The following is a 24,041-nucleotide window of genomic DNA, read 5'->3' on the forward strand; positions in this document are numbered from 1 at the left end:
CTTCATGTTTCAAATTTCCCTTCCAAACTTTTGGCGACCAAAAGACCAGATTAGTCGCAGAAAAAGTACATTCGCCGACAAACTTTTTTAGTCGCCAAATCTCAATCAACGGCGACCAAAATATTTGTTAAAAGTACTAATTTGGCGACTAATTTTTTTTGGTTGCTGAAAGTAAGTTTTTGGCAACCAATTTTTTGATCGCCAAAGAAAAAAAATAATTTTTTATTTTCTATTTGGCGACTAAATTGTTTTAGTAGCCAAAACTCAATATATGGCAACTAAAATATTTTTTGTCGGGGAAAATAAGTTTTTGGCGACTAAAATTTTGGTCGCCAATTCCACAACTAACTTATTTTTTATCTTCTACGACCAACTTATTTTTTGGTCTCCAAAATGTGACCTTCCGCGACCAAATTTGTAGTTGGTTGCCAAAAGCATACCACTTTCTGCGACCAACTCATTTTTTAGTCGCCAAAATATGACCTTCTACGACCAACTCATATTTGGTTGCCAAAAATAATGATCATTCACGACCAATTAATATTTGGTCGCCAAAAGTTAACTTTAGCTACCAACTTTTATATTGGTTGCGAAAAGTAATCGCTAAAAGTGCAAATTCTTGTAATGTACACACTAATGGAGCAATTTAGAGTAAATCCATATAAAATACATTTTTACTGTGTTAAAATAGCACAAATTGGGTTGACCCACATATTTTTAAAACAGAATGTTGCCTCAAGGGAAACTTTCAAAAATCCCTTTTGTTTTCCTTTTTTTTTTTTTTTTTTGTTCTTCAGTATAAAAAAAAATTTCCAAAAAATATTACTTTTTAATTTTGTTTTATTTTCACTGATCCTCCATTTACCTAATAACAGACATATAACAAAAAATATATATTGAAAAATGACAAATTTAAAATTAAAGATTAAAAATGTAAGATTTTTAATTGTTGGCAAACATAGAATGAGAGGAAATAATAATACAGTGTAACTTTAAAAGAAAGATTTCAAATCAATGATAAAATTTATAAATTTTAATAGTTAAAATTTTAAATTTTTTGTAAATCTTAATTACTTTTAAAAAAACTATCACTGAATTCTAATTTTCCCTAGAATCAAGGCAGTTAAAAAGAACTCAACCAGAGAGAGAGAGAGAGAGAGAGAGCAGGTTGTGTGTATAGACAGCTGTGGAATTGCTGGTTTGGTGAGGGGGGTCTGGTCACAAACTTTCGGATCGGTAGGCCCAGATCCAGATTTTAGATCCACTTTGGCCTTTTAATTGAAATACTTTAACCTTTTTATTTGGGTCCCCTGTTTGGATGAACAGATTATAAATTCATAAACAAACATGGCCTTAAAGATCATAAATTCATAACATCAACATCATAAAATAAAGGCCAAATCCCAAATAAGTGGGACAGTGGAATTTTTTTGAGGAAATCATCCTTAAGTGGAAATTTCAAAAAGTAATTACAAATTAATGGAAAATTGATAATTTTAATTATCAACATTTATAAAGTTTACCACTTATTTGTAATATTTTTTCAAAAACATACACTGAACTGAAATTTCTCTAATTTTTTTTATTTTTTATTTTTTTTCTGTACATGATGCAAATTTTTTCTGTATATCATAATTGCACCAAGAAAGATTTCACCTGTAATGCAATTATTTTTTCAATATTCCACTGAAATGTAATTGTTCACTGGCTCTATTTGATTTGATTTCAAAATTTGTTTTAATAATTTTTTTCTAAAAAATAAAAATTTATTTAGTTTAAAAAAATTTAAAAATTAAAAGCACTTGTTATTCTTACATAGTTTTTATCTTTTGAAAGGACAGAAATAATTTTAAAAAATTTAAAAATATATTTCTAATATTTATTTTTATCAAATTAATTTCTATTTTTTTTTAAATCTTGAAATAATTTTAAAAAACCAACCCAAACATGTGACAATCATGGCATGTACATATGTAGTACGAAATGAAGGACAATAAAAAGAAGGATAGCCCAACAACTGTATTGCGTGTGTTTGTAACAATTAATTTTTCAGTTTCAAAAATTGATCATACCTAACCAAACAAATTATTGAAACTTTGATTCGGTTGGAAGAATAGAGGAGGGCAAACAAGTTGCATAATAAATGCTTGCTTGCCAAACAAGCCATTGTTTATTAACAAAATCCTATTGTGTGTCGGCTACAAAGATTTGTTAGTTGGAAGGTCGGTATTATTCCATCTACCATTGAATCCATCATTCAAAGCTCAAAAGTTCACTCTATAAAATTAAAAATTAAAAAAAAAATAAGTAAAAAAAAACATGGGAAAAAAAGATTTTCAAGCTGACCCCAAACACTTTTTTTAATGAATAATTTTTGAAAAATGATTTACTGAAAGAATTCATTGAGAATTGTTTTTTTTTAAATTATGTATAAAAAATCTATTTATTGTCATAGTTGTAGTTGCAAAGGTTTCATTCACTCTGTTTGTTTTTTTTTTTTTCAAAAAACCCTTTTTAAATATTATTTATTATATAAGAAAAAGTTTAAAGAAATAAACACAAAATTTTTCAATTTTAAAAATTGTTTTTTTCTCAAACAATGGAAACCCATATGAAAATAGTGTTTTTTTTTATAATTTTATTTACCAAATTAGTTTTTTTTTTAAAAAAAAATTAAATAAGAAAAGAAACAAAAAAACCAAGAAAAAACTAAATTTTAAAACCAAATCAAACAAAGTGATTAATTGCCATTAAATTTACTTGTGATTATGTAATGTGACAGCCATAGTATAAAATGGATCAAAATGGACCCCAACCAAATATATGTTCCATGACTTTTGAATTAGTGTCTAAGGAGAGGGGTTGTCATTGTCACTTTCAAATTCATCATCATTTTTAATTAAGGGGTAACTAACAGGTTGATAGATGACCTTCCAACTATGGTTAACTTGAAGCCTAGTTTACATGTTTTGCATGTTTTTTTTTTTTCTTTCTTTCTTATAAATATTTTATTTTGTTGGCCTTCCTTCTTTTGAACCCACAAGAACAATCTACCAACCATCATATAATGGCCATAAACAATGACCATCAAACCCCTTTTTTTTATTTATTTATAATGCGGGTGTGAGAGTTGTAATATATTTTTTGGGTTGGGAATTTTCTTTTTAGTATAGGGATAGTTTTGTACTTGTCTTCTAGTTAGGGTTTTGTATGTTATTTATAATGAGTTTGGGATTCCACTAAAAGAAGTTATATATATATATATATATATATATATATTTTGTGATTTTATTTTTAATTTTGGTCATTTTTTTTTACTTTTCAAGTCTTGTCTAGTATAGAAGGATCTACAAGTTTTTTTTAAAAAAAAAAAATTTTTTTTTTTGAAAAAAAAAACTAAAAACAAAAACCAGCTTATTTTACACCCTTTATTTATTTATAAAACTTTACTTGCCATTTTTTAATTTTAATTTTAATTTTAATTTTTTTTTACTTTTCTAGTCCATATAGTAAAATAAATTATGTTAATGCAAATAATCTGTCATTAGATCAATGCAAGAATTCCTCACCTTTGTTTACAGAGTGGAGTTGATGAATTCTTACTTGCAAATAACCCATCAAGTTTTATTATCTAACCTATCCAATTCAATTCGCTCACTTTCTCAAACCACATGAGTTCGATTTGGGTTATGCAGTCAGACGATTTTTTTTTGGAACAACCCTACATAAAAGCAAAAAGTGTAATGAGACATTATTATCTCGAAATGTAAATATAATTCTTAAAGGGTAAATTACACTAATAGTTTCTATAATTTGGGATTTGTGTTACTTTAATATTTAACTTTTCAATTGTGACATATTTGACCTTGAATTTTGAATCTTATTTCAAATAAGGACAATTGAAAATATCATTACTCAATTTCAAGGGCAAAGTTGTCAATTCGATAAAACATAAACCAATTTGATAAAAATAAAAGTCAAAAAAATATTTTTAAAATTTTAAAAAAAATTTCTATCCCACTAAAGATAAAATTATGTAAAATTGATAAATCTTTTAAATATTTATTTATTTATTTTTTATCAAATTGATTTTTATTATGTGTTTGGATAATAATCATATAATGAGTGGTTGTTAGGATTTTAATATGTAATCGATATATTTAATATATGAAATGTTTTTAGTTTTGAATTTTTTGATTTAATGGATTGATTTAATAATGATATCAAAATTGTCGCAATATTTGACTTTTGAAAAAATAAAAACTAATTTAATGAAAATAAAACAACCAACCATTACATGATTATAACCCAAACACATAATAAAAATTAATTTAGTAAAAAAGAAATAAATAAATGTCTAAAAGATTTATCAATTTTATATCATTTTATCTTTAGTGGGTAGAAATAATTTTTAAAAATTTAAAAATATTTTCGACATTTATTTTTTATCAAATTAGTTTATATTTTATCAAATTGACGACTTTACCTTTGAAATTGAGCAATGGTATTTTTAATTGTCTTAATTTGAAACAAAATTTAAAATTTAAGGCTAAATATGTCACAATTGAAAAATTAGAGACTAAAACAACACAAGATCTAAACTATAGAGACTCTTGAAATGTGAAATAAGACCATAGTTCATATATTCGAACTCTTGACTTGCTAATGCTAGTAGCAGTCCAAACTTTTTGGAAGTCTTGCCACAATGAAATCTTAACTAACTTGGTCCTCAATAATACTTCGTATTTTTTAAAATTTCTTGCGACAACAGTTTAATCAGTTTAATAGTTAAACCACTTATATCGCCATACCCAATTGCCAATTAATTTTAAATACTGTTAATGTTAGAAAAATTCCAATGACAAAGTCATACGGCTTGTCAAAGTTACTTTTGACTATGCATCTCAAAAGTTTATTTCTAATGGTGAACTAAACGACTTTACTTAAAAATGAATAAAATTTTACGTAAAATTTGGTTTAAAGTTTGACAAAATTATTTTTGTCGCATCAACAAAGCTAAATTATGACCACAAACGACTTGTAAGAAGTGAATCCAATGAGAAATTTTGTGAAATCTTGTGCAAAATTTGGTTTGAAGTTTGACAAAATAATTTTTTCCAATTCTATATAAAATTCTTATTTATATATCATTAATAATAAACAGAGTGTAATTATACTTGCACAAAATATTTTACCATATTTTGACCATAAAAACAAGTATGTCATGGTGATTCAAATTTGATATGATAAGAGTCCCACTTGAGGTAAATTTAGACCACACATTAAATTCTTGATAAAATTCTAAGTATCATTTTCTGGATTTTTTAAAAAACCCATAAACAAATAGCTAGAAAGATTTACTTGTTAGCTTATGAAATGTCCCAACACAAAATGGCAAAACTAGGAGGCTAGGTAGGCATCCAAGGACTTTGCTTGTCTCATTTAGTTCAGGGTTTGAATTGGACCATCTTGAAGCTTGTGCAATGAACTTATCAAATTTTAACTTGTGGGCTGGTTTGATTACCCCCATGAAAATTAAAATAAATAAAATGGTTAATTAGTCAAAGCATTAGAATAAAATTTAAACTAATGTCAGTAATTCTAAAATTCTACTAAAATTTTTATTAAATGTCTCACATGGGTGTGAGATCTACAAATTATGGGTTGTATGTAGATCTCACACCTATGTGAGACATTTAGTAAAATTTTTAGTAAAATTATTTAAATATCTAACATTTTTGTAAAATCTAACTACTACTACTCTTGATTTTGGCATTCATTGTGAAAAACTCAACACATTAGTTTGTGGCCGACCATACATATACATACACAAATTCAGGAGCCATGTTTCCAGTTGGGTTGGCTCCTCAAAAACAAAAACATGCAAAACAAAATGCTTTCTAAATTTTTATATTCAATGTTTTCTTTATTAACTTTTTTGATATAATTTTTTTAAAATGCTTATGAGCTAAGGGAACACATTGGAGACCAAAAGTTGGTTTAGGTCAAGTTTGGCAAGTTAAAAAAAAGTCAAAAAATAAAAAGTTACTCAAAAAGTTAAAAAGTTATCACTATTCACCAAAAGTCAAAAATTACGGCTGCACAACTCTCAATCTTAATTTTTCCCTACATACTAATTTATACAATTTTTTAATACACATTTTTCTATAAAAAGTCAAAAAGTTAACTCAAACAACCATATTTTTTTCAACTTTTTAATCCAAAAAGATAAAAAGTATACTTATTTAGGACACCTCAAATAACCCCAGTACCATTTTTTTTTTTACTAGGCGTGATGTTAAGAATTGAGTCTTACCATTGTGGGAAGCATGTTTTCCAACATGTTGATTTATTTCCCACAATGCTTGATTAAATTACCTTAATACGAAAAGAATCTCTTTTTTGTGCTTTTTTTTAAGTTTTAACATTCATTCTTCCTCTGCTTCAACATCAAGAAAAGCCTGTTTTTTTTTGGCTTTTTGTTCTTTTGTAGAACAAGAAAAGTGTCTTTAGTGTGCTATGAGATCGAAGGATCAATGGGTGTCTTTTGGTGTCATTTTCATTTTTTTTTTCGTGTTCACAGAAACAAAAATGATGAAAAAGTTTAAAAGCACCCATCTTTTTCATTTCTATTTCAAAACAATTTTCGAAAATTTAAGAACATTATTTTGATTACTTTTTGAAATTTTAAAAGAAAAAATTAATGATCAACCGTTGAACAAGGCCTCATCATGAAAGTTTTACCAGATCATGTACCCACAAAAACAATAGTAAAATTTTAGCTGATGAGTGGTTGGGCTCCCCATTCACTAGTCCAGAAGTCTAGCCCATTAGGCCCAGACTTTCTCATGGGTTATGTGCGGCCCTTTGGGTCGAGGACTCACAGATGGATCAAAAAAGTAGTGACCCATATATATATATACTTTTTCTTTTGGTAAATTACACTGACACCCCTTGAGGTATTTATTTAATACAGATCTCTCGTCACATTTAAAAACTTACACTTACCTCATGTCAAATTAAAATAACATATTTGTCCTTTAGCTTTTTTACATATAAAATAATAAAATAATACTAATATTTTGTACATGTAATCTCAAAATAAATAGCAATCATTTTCTTTGTCCCTTAGCTTAATATTAAATAATACTAATATTTAATACAGATCTCTTTTCACATTTAATTTTTTTTTACTCTTTAGATACACCTAATCTAGGTATGCCTAAGAAGTATATATTTTGTAATTTTTTTTTTAAATTCACCAAATACAAAAATATAAAAATTTAGTAATACTGTAATAAATATAAATGACGGTGTTTGGTAATAATGTAATAAATGTGGGTGAACAGACGACAAAGAAAAATAATAGTAGAAATAAAAATGAAAAATTCTATTCATATATAAAAATTTATACAAAAAATATCATAAAAATTTATACAAAAAATATCATAAAAATATTGTAATAGTGATATTGTAATTATAAATCATGTTTATGGGTATTTTGTTTTAAAATGAATGGTCACCATTAAGCTATATTATTGTATTTGAAAATTTTATATAAAATTTATGTTAGTACATTATCACTCAATAAGAATATGTTCAGGTAAGATTTAATGATGGAAAGTTGTAGAAAGTAATCACAATGATAGGGAGAAGAAATGGTAAGAAAATGGCAAAATGGTCATTTAGAAAATTTTTAGACATGACATCAACTGGCTAGGGAACAATTTCCAATGAAATTACAAATCTTAGGAGAAAAATGTAATTTTTTAAACATAAGAGAAGAATCTGTATTAAACAAAAATCTCAGGGGGTGTTAGTGTAATTTACCCTTTTCTTTTTCATAAGATAATTATCAACGGGTGCTATGGATTGGATTTATTTACTTATAAATTATGATTTTTTTTTATACTTATTTTCCCTTGGTTTTAAATGAATTTTTTTAAAGATCTTTTAGATGTATGTCTTGTGTTTGTGAAATAATCATTTGTTATTGGTAACGATACTGAGAAATTTATCGAAATGATGAATGATTGGAATATTTTAATTTTTGTTTGTGAATTTTGATTTATTTTTAATTAATTTTTGTTAGTTTGTACTGAAATATAATGTGGAAAGTGTAAATAGTTGAATTGTATTTTTTAAAGAAATTTTTATAATGATAAGTTTATCATAGAAATTATTTGTGACATCAGCTCAAAAAAAGTTGACAATCGGAATATAAAAAATTATTTAAATATAGCTACTAACAAAGTAAAAAATAAATAATATATTTTTTAAAACACATTTATCGTTTATTTTTTTTTAGAGACAAACAGAATAAAATAAAAAAGTTAAGATTATTGAATAAATTTAATTTAATTTATTTTTTTTATAAATGAACACAATGCTCTATAAAATGAACGGTCTTGAACACCTCTAATCCAAATTTGGACCTGAAGCATGCCCAATCTTTATTTTGTTTTGTATTTTTGTAGAGAGATTTTCAAATAACTTGTAAAGGTGTTTTTCTAGTGAAATTTTGTTAATTACCAAATACTAAAAATACCAAAATTATTTTTTTAAATAAATATTTTATGTTGAAACAAATAAAACATTAATCATTAATTTACTATTCGAGTGTTCCAAATTCATTTTTTCAAAACCAACAAAACTATGACATTCTTGTTCTACTATCAAATGGACATGTTTGAATCCATCTGACTCTTTTTCTAGTTTTGACAGGAAAAAATTAATTCATTTTTCTGAATTTTATCCTAAAAATTTTTCTTCAGTGGAGCTCATGGTACTTAATGATTAACTTGATACATATATTATCGACATGCTATCCAGTAGTGAGTTCTTAAAGTTGAATGAAATTGTCGATCTTGCTAAGAAAGTGGTGGAGACTAGAAGAGACAAAGTATATCTATCAGTGCATTTGCTCTTGACCTTAGCATTAATCTTACCTATTGCAACTGCTATTGTTGAGAGGGTATTTTCAACTATGAATATTGTGAAGAATCGGTTGCAGAACCGAATGGGAGATAAATGGATGAATGATATCTTGGTTGTCTACATTGAGAGAGATATTTTTGACGGCAATGACAATGATACTATCGTGGAAAGATTTCAAAAGATGAAAACTCGTCGGGGTCAATTGTAAAAGTTTAAAATTAAAAACTTTTTGTAATGAATATTAATTTTTAATGTTTAATATTAGCTCTAAAATTTTTTATTATGTTATTGTTATTGATTGGGGAAGAAAAAATTTTAGATTATAATTAATAGGTGCCCCTTATATTAAATTCCTGACTCTGCTACTGTTAGTCCTCAAAATATTTAAAATTTATGAAACTGCTCAATCAAAAATAATTCAGCAAATCAACATAATTTAATGTAAGATTTGGAGTCACAATCAAACAATAGAATTGTTTTCGGATTATATAATTGATCTAATCTTGCCGACACTAATCATATATCACTAATTATTGTTTTGCCAACTGAGTATAATAAATGTTTTAAATATTATAAAAAATTTAACTTTTTATGTTGTTGTGCCATCAAATTTGTGACATCATAAGCGTACATTAATTAGTGGAAAACATCAGGGGAAAAAAATAAATTAAATTATTACATGCTTGTAAGGAAAGTGAAATGCAAGTTAAATAAATCATTCACTAAATTAATGAAAATGATAAATTTTATTTTTCTTTCTTTTTTCAAGAGAACATTATATTATCGAAGAGTCTTACTAGAGATCCTAAAATATCATCCTTAGATTTACTGATAATGCCTGGGTAATGGATTGTGTCATAGAAGTTTGATTCTTGTACAAATTAGCATCTGACATGTAATAGTGCACATCATTTAAAATAATATCAGAGGTCAGAATTTACAGCTCTCTCTTTTGTTAACAACAAAAGCTATGTGTAATAAGATTTATCCCATACATTAGTGATATCACATCATCTACAATGAAGTAACATAATTGTTTGAAGATAATCACTTAGAAGAGTTGTAATAAAATAGAATTGTTGAAATGAACAACAAACCTTTATTTGAATTAATGACAATCACAAACCTAGGAGCCTTAAAATTTTAGCCCTAATTTAGCGAACTTTTGTTCATCGATTTGGACTTGGCGGCCGACCATCTTATCTATCAGATAATTCTTCCAATCTCTGACCTCACCATGTCGAAAGAAGGTTTTATTCTCATCTGAAAAATCTAGAAATCCCCTAGATGTTGATTTGTGATTATGTATCAATTTTAAGCAGTATATAACAATCCCAATCAAACAATCAAGACAAATCGACACAACGATTTTATGTGGAAAAGCCACAATTGGAGCACCCTCAATTGTGATAAAAAAATCACAGGCAACAGCCACAAAACAATCCACTAAGAAGATATAAAGGAATTGCACAGGTATACTCTCAATTACCTAGTAAATCCATGCCCGAATTGAACCAACCCCTATGTGTCTCTTCCAATCCCGACTTCACATTGGAATTATCTTGACGATGAGCCACTTCAGAATCCATCAAAGCTTCAGGCTCGAATTCTTCAGAATCCACCAAAGAACAACTTTCTCTTTTGTGTAGAACAAACAAATAATCCTTTGATGTATACTCTTTAAACCATGAGTTGAATACTCAATCAAAACATCAAAGAAAACTAGCAAAATATCTCCAGATATAAACCCTAGAACCTAAGAAGAAGATTTGGAGGCATAACCCTAGATTTGGAGCATAATGCGAATTTATAGAATCTGAAATCGTGAGGTCCGCTCGAGCGTGGGAATGGACGCTCGAGCGGGGACACTATATGACGTGTTCCAAACCAGGATGTACGCTCGAGCAGGTAAATGGACGCTCGAGCATGAAAACACGGATCACAGTATATTTGCAGACTCACCAAACTTCTAGAACTCAGTATTCTCCGATCGAGCGGAGGAATGTCCGCTCGAGTGGACAGGCAACTCGATCCCCGTCATAATCAGCGAAGTGGCAATCTTGAAAGAATTAACATCACAAATTTCTCTGCAAAGCACAATTCGAGTTGGATTCGCATCTAAAACACATAGCCTCACTGAAATAAAAATACGACAACAAGTACAACTGAAAGGAGTTTTGTCAAACGGGATTGTCAAGAATAAAAACCTAACATCCTCCCCTGATGACAACTTTCCATTCTTGTTCATCTCCAAACTACTCAAATTATCAAAACTACACAACCTTAAGATCTCATCCACCACCCCTAATGTCTCTTTCTCTAGAGAAAACGGGCAGCCCAAGAACTCAGCTAATCTCTTTGGATGAATAGTGGGTTCTTCTTTCTTCTCCTCATACTTTAAAAAAGTACTTTTTCAGGTTTCTCCAAGCTCTCCTTCCAATAACCCAACACATGATCCCAAAAGGGTCCACATAGGCACACTCCCCTACAAAACATATCAAATACATCTTCAAGTATATTTGGTTCAAGGCTAGGAGGTCTAAGCTTGTTTGTGAAGTGATAAAGTGAAACAAAAGTGTCCATGGGGTTCCTGCATAGATAGACAAGCTTGCTTGCCGAACACGTCACAGATTCAGGTAAGGATAAGAATGGTAAATGGGTTGCAAATAGCCTCGGAGAAGTGAAAGAGGTGAGATCAGGAACTTGTTTGTCAACATAGAGCTTGAGTTCCAAGAAAGAGGCAAGATCATGGGGATTGTTTGCAAGCAATGGGTGTCGGTTCATGTCGAGATAATGTGTCCGGTTCTCTATTGCGAACATGATTGTCTTCAGCCAGGTGGTGTCGGATTTAGGGGTGGTAACGAGAAGGATATCGATGTCTTGAGCTTGAAAGTGTTGTTGACATGCAATTACTCCTTGCAATATCCTAGATGAGTATCAAAACCTTGGTATTGATAGCAATGAGATACAACCCACCCTTTTTCTCTGGGTAGAGAAGACAATAGTTTCTTGCTGTCATGACCCGAACCTGCCCCCGTGGGTTAAGGACATAACCGGCCAGTAATCATGAGATTACCTACGGCCTCGAACCAAACCAAACATATTTTAATAGAGTTAAAGGGCGCCAAACAGAAGCAATTTAAAACTTTGTCCATAGAGCTGTGCTTACATGGCACATCATAACAAACCATACATATACATATTAATAACTCACAACAAAATATGTACCACACCAGGCTCTGTACATACAGGATCATAATAGTCTAAGTCAACCCATCAAAACTATATACAACAGATGCAAAGTGTTCACCAACATGACAGAATATAAATGCATAACAAAAGGGCGAAGACGGGTCTCGTGCGTGAGACACAAGGGCTGACTCTCCAAAAACCTTTGTTGCTCCTCACATACTTCACTGGGGCTAGGTTTGGACTCCTCTTGGCTCACCTACAAACACATGAATAAGCGTGAGCGATAGCCTAGTGAATAATATCAAATACATAAGTTATACAAACGATATGTAGAATAACATGCTTCAAACGGCCTTGGGCCCAATTCATATTTCTATTTAACATATATACACGATTCAGGTCAAGTGACTGCAGTTCCGAACTAATTGGCCTTTGGCCCATTTAAACTTTCATTTGTATCAAAACAGCCCTTGGCCCATTCAGATGATAAACTGGCCTTTGGCCCATCCAAACTTTCATTTGTGTCAAAACGGCCTCCGGCCCATTCATTCATGTCAAAACGGCCTCCGGCCCATTCTTTCATGTCAAAACAGCCTCCGGCCCATTCTTTCATGTCAAAACGGCCTCTGGCCCATTCATTCTATTATTCAGAACAGACTGGCCTCTGCCCCACTCATTTGATATAGCAAACGTTGTCCACCAATCGAATCAATGAACTTATAAAACTTACATGGAAGTAAGCAATTGGACAACAACATATTTCAAATATCTCTATTAAGATATTACTCACAGTGATCGGTTGGTTGGTTTGCCCTGGAGCTCGACCCTACACATTTCATGAACACAAAAGGGTCACAAATAATTCAATCCATTCTAAATTCACATTTTCCTCTTTAGGCTTCATTCTTATCTCTTTAACTCAATTACAATGCTCAATGCATGCCTAAGAGTACTTGGAAGTGAAAGAGAACAGAAAATGAAACACAGAATGTCTTTACAAAATTTCAGAAAACAGGGTCCCTGCTCGAGCGTTGACTTCCCCGCTCGAGCGGACCCTTGAGGCTTGCAAAAGTACTGGATGTGTCAAGTTTACGCTCGATCGCGAACTATGGCGCTCAAGCGGAAGGCCTCACTGCATGGCTTCCTGCTCGAGCGGACACCATGTTTGCAAAAAGTGCTGGATGCATCAAAATTACGCTCGAGCGTGAAGTCTGGCACTCGAGCTGAAGGTCTGTCTACATAGCTCCCCGCTCGAGCGTGAACTTACCTGCTCGAGTGGACATCCAAGTCTGCAAAAATACTGGGAACACGAAATTCACACTCGAGCGGCTGTTTCCTCGCTCGAGCGGACATCGAAATTTTGGAAAACCCAGAACATGTTCTTGAGTTTCAATTCGACATTCCATCCAACATTTCTTGCATGCAATAGCTCAAACTTCAAATATACTTGTACTAACATGGTATAAACCCCAAATTACAACCCAATGAAGCTCAATCTCATGAATCAAACACATGAATGTCTCAATTTAACTCAAACTCATCACCAACACATTAAATTCAAACATGCAAGACTCAAACTCCCATGATTTGTACTTGTATGTAAAATATACACAATATCCTCAACTTAATTAGTGAAGCGATGATCAAATACATGGTCATTAATCAAAACTCAACATGGATTATACACATTATGCCCAAACATGGAAATTTCTTACATGTGTGTTCTAAGACTTTAAATTTAACAAATACAACTCAATTTCCTTACAATCAAACTAATTCATGTTCTTGACCATTAATCAAACTTGAATTCACAATTCACAACATTAAACTCATGAATTCACTTACCTAGATGCTCAATTCTTTCAATCTATGGCAAAATCTTGAGTTTAATCCTCCAATTCTCCAAACCTTGAGCCAAGATTACACAATTCTCTCCCTCTCTCTCTCTCTCTATAGCCGACCCTCTCTCTATTTTTGAGTTCAAATCAGCCAAATGAAGTTATAAGGAGAGAATAGAGTGTGTAGTGCCTTATTACAACAAACCCCACTAATTTCAATTTAATAATAATAAATAATTGGGCACTAATTCATCAATTAAATTAATTAATTCTGATCTGAATCAATTTCCAATTAAATTTCACCGTAGGCTCTAAAAATTACGCTAATCACAATAGCGCAATCAATTTCGGGTTTTGTGATCGATAAGACCTTCAATTTAATTTCCCAAACAGATAATCGAACAGATATTCCTACGGTGAACAGACAGAAATTCAAAACCACATATTTTCATATAATGGCACACAAAATCATATTAAACACATAATCATACTCTTATTAAGGACCAATTAACATATTACGGAACAGGAATATCACAGTCTTCCCCCCTTTAGGAAGTTTGGTCTTCCAAACTTAATTTACCTTCGTCGGGAAACAAATGTGGATAGCGTAATCGCATTTCCTCCTCTTTTTCCCATGTAGCATCCGTCCCATAGTGTTCCTTCCATTCCACTTTCACCATTGGGATGGACTTGCTTCTCAATTGTTTCACTTGGTGATCAACAATTCGTTCAGCCATTCAGCGTATTCCATATTTTCATCTATAGCTACCCGGCGATAATCAATCACATGAAACGAGTCTCGGAGGTAACCCCTCAACATCGACACGTGAAACACATTATGGATTTGTTCAAATCCCGGTGGCAAAGAAACTCTATAAGCAACTGGACCAAGCCTTTCCAGAATCTGAAACGGCCCAATATAACGGGGCGACAACATGCCCTTCTTTCCAAATCTGACTTGGCCTTTCATCAGAGATACACGGATGAACACATGGTCACCAACCTCATACTCAAGAGGTCTTCTCCGAACATCTGCATAATTCTTTTGTCGGTCTTGAGCCTTTGCCGAATCATCTTGATTTTCTCAGAAGTGTCTTGCACAATTTCAAGCCCAAGTAAAGCTCTATCCACGACTTCTGTCCAACAAATAGGTGATCTACACCTTCTACCATACAAAGCCTTGTATGGTGCCATATCGATACTAGAGTGGAAGCTGTTATTGTATGCAAACTCTGTAAGTGGCAAATAATCTTCCCAACTCCCCTGAAAGTCTAAAGCACACATCTGAAGCATATCTTCCAAAGTCCGTATTGTTCATTCTGATTGCCCATTAGTCTGTGGGTGGAATACAGTACTGAATCTTAGTTCCGTCCCCATAGCTTCCTGCAAACTCTTCCACAATCTGGATACAAACTTCGGATCTCTGTCCGACACAATGGATACCGAAACTCTGTGTAGACGGACAATCTCATCAACTTAAATGGTAGCCAATCTATAAGCATTAAATGTAATTTTGACAGGCAGAAAATGTGCAGATTTAGTTAGTCTATCAACTACAACCCAAATAGAATCCATACCTCGAGAAGTCCGAGATAGACCAACAACAAAATCCATCGTCACATGCTCCCACTTCCATTCAGGAATAGGAAGAGGTTGAAGTAGACCGCCTGGTTTCTGATGTTTAGCTTTAACTCGCTGACATTGAAGACACTTGGACACATATTCTGCAATCTCTTTCTTCATTTTAGGCCACTAATAGGTTTGTTTCAAATCTCTATACATTTTATTATTACCCGGATGCATAGCAAATACGGATCTGTGGGCTTCATCTAAAACCCTCTTCTTCAGTTCTGGAATGTCTGGGACACACATTCGGTTTCGAAATTTCAACACTTCATTTTCAATACTGAACTCTGCCTTTGGACTTGTCTCAAATTCATCAATCACTTTCTTGAGGAATTCATCCTCTTTCTGTTTCTGTTTGATTTCATCAATGATTGCCGGCTCAGCTGTAATAGCGGCTATCAATCCGCCCTGTTCACACATTACCACTTCAATTTCAGACTTCTCAAAATCTTGCAAGATCTCTTTCTGTTCAATAAGCAAACAAGCTATACTCCCCGTTGATTTTCTGCTCAAGGCATCAGCAACTGTGTTAGCTTTCCTGGGGTGATACTGAATCTCTAAATCATAATCCTTTATCAATTCCAGCCATCTCCTCTGCCGTATATTCAACTCTTTCTGTGTGAAAAAGTATTTCAAACTTTCGTGATCTGTGTAGACTTCACACTTTGCCCCATATAGATAATGCCGCCAGATTTTCAAAGCAAAAACAACTGTGGCCAATTCTAGGTCATGTGTTGGATAATTCTTCTCGTGTGGCCTCAACTATCAGGAGGCGTAAGCAATAACCTTTCCGTTCTGCATTAACACACAACCCAAACCTTTATAAGACGCATCACTGAAAATCACAAAATTCTCCGTACCTGAAAGTAGTGTCAAAATTGGTGCAGTGGTCAATCTTGTTTTCAGTTCATGAAAGGCAACTTCTCTTTCGTCGTTCCATTCAAACGGTTGCCTTTTTCGTGTCAATTGGGTAAGAGGCACAGCTAATTTCGAAAAGTCTTTCACAAACCTTCTGTAATAACCAGCTAAGCCCATGAAACTGCGAACTTCTGTCACATTTATCGGTGTAGGCTAATTCACAATTGCCTCTATTTTCTGTGGGTCGACTGAAATTCCTTCCTTGTTGATCACGTGCCCTAAGAAAACAACTTCATCCAACCAAAATTCACATTTCTTTAGTTTACGAAATAATTTCCTTTCCCGAAGTATTTGTAGGACAGTTCTCAAATGATGTTCATGTTCAAGTCTATCTTTAGAATATATCAAAATATCATCAATAAAAACCACAACAAATTCGTAAAGATAGGTTTTAAAATTTTGGTTCATTAAGTCCATAAATGCTGCCGGAGCACTAGTCACTCCAAAGGGCATAAAAAGAAACTCAAAATGTCCATACCTCGTTCTGAATGCGGTTTTCTCAACATCCTCTATCTTAACTTTCAACTGATGATCCCCGGACCTCAAATCAATCTTAAAAAACATCTGTGATCCCTGCAACTGGTCAAATAAGTCATCAATACGGGGTAGGGGATATTTGTTTTTTATTGTTACCTTGTTCAATTCCCGGTAATCGATGCACAAACACAAAGTTCCATAATTCTTTTTCACAAACAATATTGGTGCACCCCAAGGCGAAGTGCTAGGTCGAATAAACCCCTTGTCAAGCAGGTCTTGCAACTGTTCTTTCAATTCTTTCATTTCGGCAGTAGTCATTCTGTAAGGAGTTTTAGAAATGGGCTGGGTGCCTGGCACCGTTTCAATAGTGAACTCTATTTCTCTATCTACCAATTCCCCTGGTAATTCATTTGGGAACACATCTGGAAATTCTCTAACAATAGGGATATCATTCAGTTCAACATTCACAGATTGTTTAGACAACACATAGCACAAATAACCCTAGCACCCTTTCCTGATCAGTTTACATGCTTTCATTACAGATATCAAATAAGGTGGAGGCACTACCCCATTACCCACAAACACAGTCACTTTCTGTTCTGGTGGTTTAAACATAACTCGTTTTGTCACACAATCAATGGTGGCACAATATTTGGTCAACCAATCCATGCCCAAAATTACATCGAAATGCCTAAAGTTCAAGGGTAACAAATCCACATATAGGATAGCATCCTCAACATGCATATCACAAAACCGGTATATAGATTCACACAATACAGATTCCCCAAATGGAGTAGACAGACATAACAAATATGGCAGTAATTCTAAGGGTGTATTCAGTCTAGATGCAAATGCATATGTCACAAAAAAGTGTGTGGGTCCGGAGTCAATTAACACAAAAGCATCTTGATGACATATAGAAATAGTACCTGAGACAACTGCGTTGGCATTCCGTGTATCGTCCAGAACAAGCGCAAAAACTCTCATCTGTCTCACGGTATCCCCAGTGGTAGCAGATCTCAAAGTATTTCCCGGCTTTGGGATCGATGCAGTGGAACTAGCAGCTATCTTTCCACCATCTTGATTACAATCTCGGGCCATATGCCCTTGTTTTCCACATTTGAAACAAGCTCCTGATGCACGGTAACAAACTCCACGGTGCCTTTTGCTACAATTGTTGCACATGGGAGCTGTTGCTCGGGAAGAATTCGAAGTATTTGAGGAGCCCGTATTTTGCCTTTTCAGAAATTTCTTCTTTGAAAAGAAGCCTTTCCTTTTGTTGCCTTTCCATTCTGTTGTTGGCTTAGCCTGTCTAGCTATGTTAGCCTCTAATATGACAGCCTTGTCTTGCACCCAAATGTAGGTTTCCAGCTTCAAGACATTCACCCTCTCTAAAATGTTACTTCAAAGCCCACCTTCAAAATGCCTCGCTTTCTTGTAATCGGTATCAATCACATGAGGTGCAAACCTGGCCAATTCAGTGAATTTGGCCTCATACTCGGCTACAGTCATACTGTCTTGCCTCAGTTCCATGAACTCTGCTACTTTCCTATCCCAAACACACTGCGGGAAGTACTTGTCATAGAAAATTTCCAAAAATTTCACCCAATCAACATCCTTGTGATTTTCTCGCATTAACATCCACCATCTTCTTACCTCGTCTTCTAGCATAAAAGTGGCTAGAAGCACCTTCTGGGTCTCCGAGCAAGGGAACACTTCAAACAATTTCTCGATACCGAGAACCCAAGCTTCGGCTTTCAACGGATCTAATTCACCATGGAACTGTGGTGGTTTCATTTTCTTGAATTCTTTGGCGAGAGCTATTATCTGATCATCATTCTGATTATCTGGCATGGGTGGTGCCGGAGGTAGAGGTGGCGGGTGTGGTTGCTGCCACTATTCTTGCCACTCCTGTTGCTGTCTCAAAGCTTCTGCCATTTCCTAAATCAACCTTTACATTCTATCTATTCTGGCAGTAGAGGACTCTTCTATCTCATCACTTCTTGTTCTCACCATCTGATTAAACTTACATTATATTTTGTACAAAAGATTCACAGGTATGCATATATTAAAGAGCATACATATTCAAATAATTTTCAAAGCAAGCAAATCACAAACTTATAACACATAGTTGTTCACATTGAAACATTTAGATGCATTCTTGATACTATCAAAGTCATGCTTATCACATGAATGCATCCTATATCTTTTCTAGACTCTTATTGCTCTTTGGACAAGTGTGTGAGTTATTAACTCGTGCTTTGATACCACTCTGTCATGATCCGAACCCGCCACCGTGGGTTAAGGACATAACCGGCCAGTAATCATGAGATTCCCTATGGCCTCAAACCAAACCAAACGTATTTTAATAGAGTTAAAGGGGGCCAAACGGAAGCAATTTAAAACTTTGTCCATAGAGCTGTGCTTACATGTCACATCATAACAAACCATACATATGCATATTAATAACTCACAACAAAATATGTACCACACCAGGCTCTGTACATACAGGATCATAATAGTCTATGTCAACACATCAAAACTATATACAGCAGATGCAAAGTCTTCGCCAACATGACGGAATATAAATGCATAACAAATGGGCGAAGACATGTCTCGTGCGTGAGACACAAGGGCTGACTCTCCAAAAACCTTTGTTGTTCCTCACATACTTCACTAGGGCTAGGTTGGACTCTTCTTGGCTCACCTACAAACACATAAATGAGCGTGAGCGATAGCCTAGTGAATAATATCAAATACAAAAGTTATACAAACGATATGTAGAATAACATGCTTTAAACGGCCTTGGGCCCAATTCATATTTCTATTTAACATATATACATAATTCAGGTCAAGTGACTGCGGTTCCGAACTAACTGGCCTTTGGCCCATTTAAACTTTCATTTGTATCAAAACGGCCCTTGGCCCATTCAGATGACAAATTGGCCTTTGGCCCATCCAAACTTTCATTTGTGTCAAAACGGCCTCCGACCCATTCATTCGTGTCAAAACGGCCTCCGGCCCATTCTTTCATGTCAAAACAGCCTCCGGCCCATTCTTTCATGTCAAAATGGCCTCTGGCCCATTCATTCTATTATTCAGAACAGACTGGTCTCTGCCCCACTCATTTGATATAGCAAACGTTGTCCACCAATCGAATCAATGAACTTATAAAACTTACATGGAAGTAAGCAATTGGACAACAACATATTTCAAATATCTCTATTAAGATATTACTCACAGTGATCGGTTGGTTGGTTTTCCCTGGAGCTCGACCCTACACATTTCATGAAAACAAAAAGGTCACAAACAATTCAATCCGTTCTAAATTCACATTTTCCTTTTTAGGCTTCATTCTTATCTTTTTAACTCAATTACAATGCTCAATGCATGCCTAAGAGTACTTGGAAGTGAAAGAGAACAGAAAATGAAATACAGAATGTGTTTACAAAATTTCAGAAAACAGGGTCCCCGCTAGAGCGTTGACTTCCCCGCTTGAGCGGACCCTTGAGGCTTGCAAAAGTACTGGATGTGTCAAGTTTACGCTCGATCGTGAACTATGGCGCTCCAGTGGAAGGCCTCACTGCATGGCTCCCCGCTCGAGCGTGAAATTACCCCACTTGAGCGGACACCATGTTTGCAAAAAGTGCTGGATGCATCAAAATTACGCTCGAGCGTGAAGTCTGGCACTCGAGCTGAAGGCCTGTCTACATAGCTCCCCGTTCGAGCGTGAACTTACCCGCTCGAGCGGACATCCAAGTTTGCAAAAATACTGGGAGCACGAAATTCACGCTCGAGCGGCTGTTTCCCCGCTCGAGCGGACATCGAAATTTTGGAAAACCCAGAACATGTTCTTAAGCTTCAATTCGACATTCCATCCAACATTTCTTGCATGCAATAGCTCAAACTTCAAATATACTTGTACTAACATGGTATAAATCCCAAATTACAACCCAATGAAGCTCAATCTCATGAATCAAACACATGAATGTCTCAATTTAACTCAAACTCATCACCAACACATTAAATTCAAACATGCAAGACTCAAACTCCCATGATTTGCACTTGCATGTAAAATACACACAATATCCTCAACTTAATTGGTGAAGAGATGATCAAATACATGGTCATTAATCAAAACTCAACATGGATTATACACATTGTGCCCAAACATGGAAATTCATGGCAATTTCTTACATACATGTGTTCTAAGACTTTAAATTTAACAAATACAACTCAATTTCCTTATAATCAAACTAATTCATATTCTTGACCATTAATCAGACTTGAATTCACAATTCACAACATTAAACTCATGAATTCACTTACCTAGAGGCTCAATTCTTCCAATCTATGGCAAAATCTTGAGTTTAATCCTCCAATTCTCGAAACCTTGAGCCAAGATTACACAATTCTCTCCCTCTCCCTCTCTATAGCCGGCCCTCTCTCTATTTTTGAGTTCAAATTAGCCAAATGAAGTTATAAGGAGAGAATAGAGTGTGTAGTGCCTTATTACAACAAACCCCACTAATTCCAATTTAATAATAATAAATAATTGGGCACTAATTTATCAATTAAATCAATTAATTCTGATCTGAATCAATTTCCAATTAAATTTTACCTTAGGCTCTAAAAATTACGCTAATCACAATGGCGCAATCAATTTCGGGTTCTATGGCCGATAAGGCCTTCAATTTAATTTCCACAGCAGATAATTGAACAGATATTCCTACGGTGAACAGGCAAAAATTCAAAACCACATATTTTCACATAATGGCACACAAAATCATATTAAACACATAATCATACTCTTATTAAGGACCAATTAACATATTACGGAACAGGGATATCACACTTGCATTCTTGGGTTAAATCATATTCTTGCAAGTGCTTGGGAGGAAAAAGAGGAAGTTAAGATATTGCCATGGATGGAAAAGAAATTTTGGATTCTCACCTTTTTTTTTGTGATGTCCAAGCATTATGCACAAGTATATATATATATATATAACTAATTGGCATGAGATTCTTTATTCTTAAAATTTCTATCTTCTATAACCAATATGATACGAAATCTTAAAATATAATATTCTTGAAAGTCAAGACATAAACATACAACTAGAAGTGCATTTGAAATAGGAGAACGAGATTTTAAGATTAGAAATGTTGTGTATTAAAGCAAACACCAAAATAATCTAGAATTTAAATATATAACATATATTTACACTTAATGGTGTGGATCACACTCAAATTAAATTAAATTTTCACATTTTAAAATTCTTGACACTTTATAAAATATTTTAATGAATACATAACATTGCTATTTTAGATAGAGAAACCCTAGCCTAGCCTAGCTCAACCTCACCCGCTGCTACCAAATAAAAAAGAAATATATTTATTGAATATATATATACATATATATAAATTGGAAGACCAAATCTCATGTAAAAGGCATAGAGATTTTGTTGACTCATTATCTATCTACCCTATTTGTCCTCAAGCTCGCTCAACTACTGTGCTCAAATTGATTCTCATGAAACACAATATTATAATTAGAGCAGTGTAAAATATAATCTAATTTGTTAAAATTGTACTAATTTGCATCGATCTATCTACTAACCATGGATTGTACTTTGAAATTTATTTACTTATAAATTCTGATTTTCTTTTTTTTTTAAATATATTTTCCCTTCGTTTTAAATGATATTTTTTAAAGATCTTTTAGATGTACGTTTTGTGTTTGTGAAATGATCATTTGTTATTAGTAATGATACTGAAAAATTTATCGAAGTGATAAATGATTGGAATATTTTAATTTTTGTTTGTGAATTTCGATTTATTTTTAATTTATTTTTGTTAGTTTGTACTAAATACGATGTGGAAAGTGTAAGTAGTTGAATTGTATTTTTTAAAGAAATTTTTATAATGATAAATTTATCATAGAAATTATTTGTGACATCATCTCAAAAAAGTTGACTATCGGAATATAAAAAATTATTTAAATATAGCTACTAACAAAGTAAAAACTAAATAATATATTTTTTTAAAACACATTTATCATTCATTTTTTTTAGAGGCAAACGCAATAAAATGAAAAAATTAAGATTATCGGATAAATTTATATTTTTTTTTATAAATGAACACAATGTTTTATAAAATGAATGGTCTTGAACAACACCTCTAATCCAAATTTTGGACCCGAAGCAAGCCCAATCTTTATTTTATTGTGTTTTTATACAGAGATTTTCAAATAATTTGTAAAGGTGTTTTTATAATGAAATTTTGTAAATTACTAAATACTAAAAATACCAAAATTATTTTTAAAATAAATATTTTTTGTTGAAACAAATAAAACATTAATCATTAATTTACTATTCGAGTGTTCCAAATTCATTTTTTCAAAACCAACAAAACTATGACATCGTTGTTCCACTATTAGATGAACCTTCATAGTGTCCTCCAAATATTTAAATTTTATGAAACTGCTCAATCAAAAATAATTCAGCAAATCAACATAATCTAATATAAGATTTGGAGCCACAATCAAACAATCACTACAACAAAAAAGGTCTATGGTGACGAAAACACACGACGAAAAAATATTTCGTCACCAAATATATATGTTTTAGTGATGAAAATAAGATTTCGTCTCCAATTGTACTATTTTTAGAGACAAAAATCAAATTTCGTCACCAAATGTTTAAAATTAAATAAAACAATAGGTGAGGAAATTTTAATTCGTCTCTAAATATTATTTTTCGTCACAAAATAATTTCCCGCCCTTGAAAAATTTGGCAGAAGATTTGGCACCATTTTGGAGACAATTTTTCATCACCATTATAAAAATATTTAGAGAGGAAATAATTTCGTCTCCAAATATATTATTTTTAGAGAGGAAAACTAAATTCTGTCACCAAATGCTTCTAATCAATAAAAAAATAAAACTGAACCAAGAGATAGATATCTCTCTGTTCAGATGCATCTATTTTACTTTCTATATCTCTGTCACTCCCTCACCCATCTATCTCCTTCACACCGTCCATCCATCTTTGTCGC

At 32.8% G+C, this 24,041-nt stretch overlaps 1 protein-coding gene and 1 pseudogene across 1 annotated transcript; one reads left to right on the forward strand and one right to left on the reverse strand.

The window, feature by feature from the left end:
• Positions 1-8,821: 8,821 nt before the first annotated feature.
• On the forward strand, positions 8,822-9,145 carry LOC145792021 (uncharacterized). Its single transcript, XM_082872498.1, has one exon. The coding sequence runs from the start codon at positions 8,822-8,824 to the stop codon at positions 9,143-9,145; it is 324 nt and encodes a 107-aa protein (XP_082728624.1).
• An 802-nt stretch (positions 9,146-9,947) lies between these two features.
• LOC114302420 (cytosolic sulfotransferase 15-like) lies at positions 9,948-24,032 on the reverse strand (annotated as a pseudogene).
• Positions 24,033-24,041: the final 9 nt, after the last annotated feature.

Source organism: Camellia sinensis, chromosome 5 (genome assembly GCF_055761805.1).
Source record: "Camellia sinensis isolate YWXY chromosome 5, ASM5576180v1, whole genome shotgun sequence".
In the NCBI taxonomy this organism is placed as follows: Eukaryota; Viridiplantae; Streptophyta; class Magnoliopsida; order Ericales; family Theaceae; genus Camellia; species Camellia sinensis.

Excerpts from the sequence above, each read along its gene's own strand:
- LOC145792021 (XM_082872498.1), top strand. The coding sequence starts at position 8,822 with ATGCTATCCAGTAGTGAGTTCTTAAAGTTGAATGAAATTGTCGATCTT.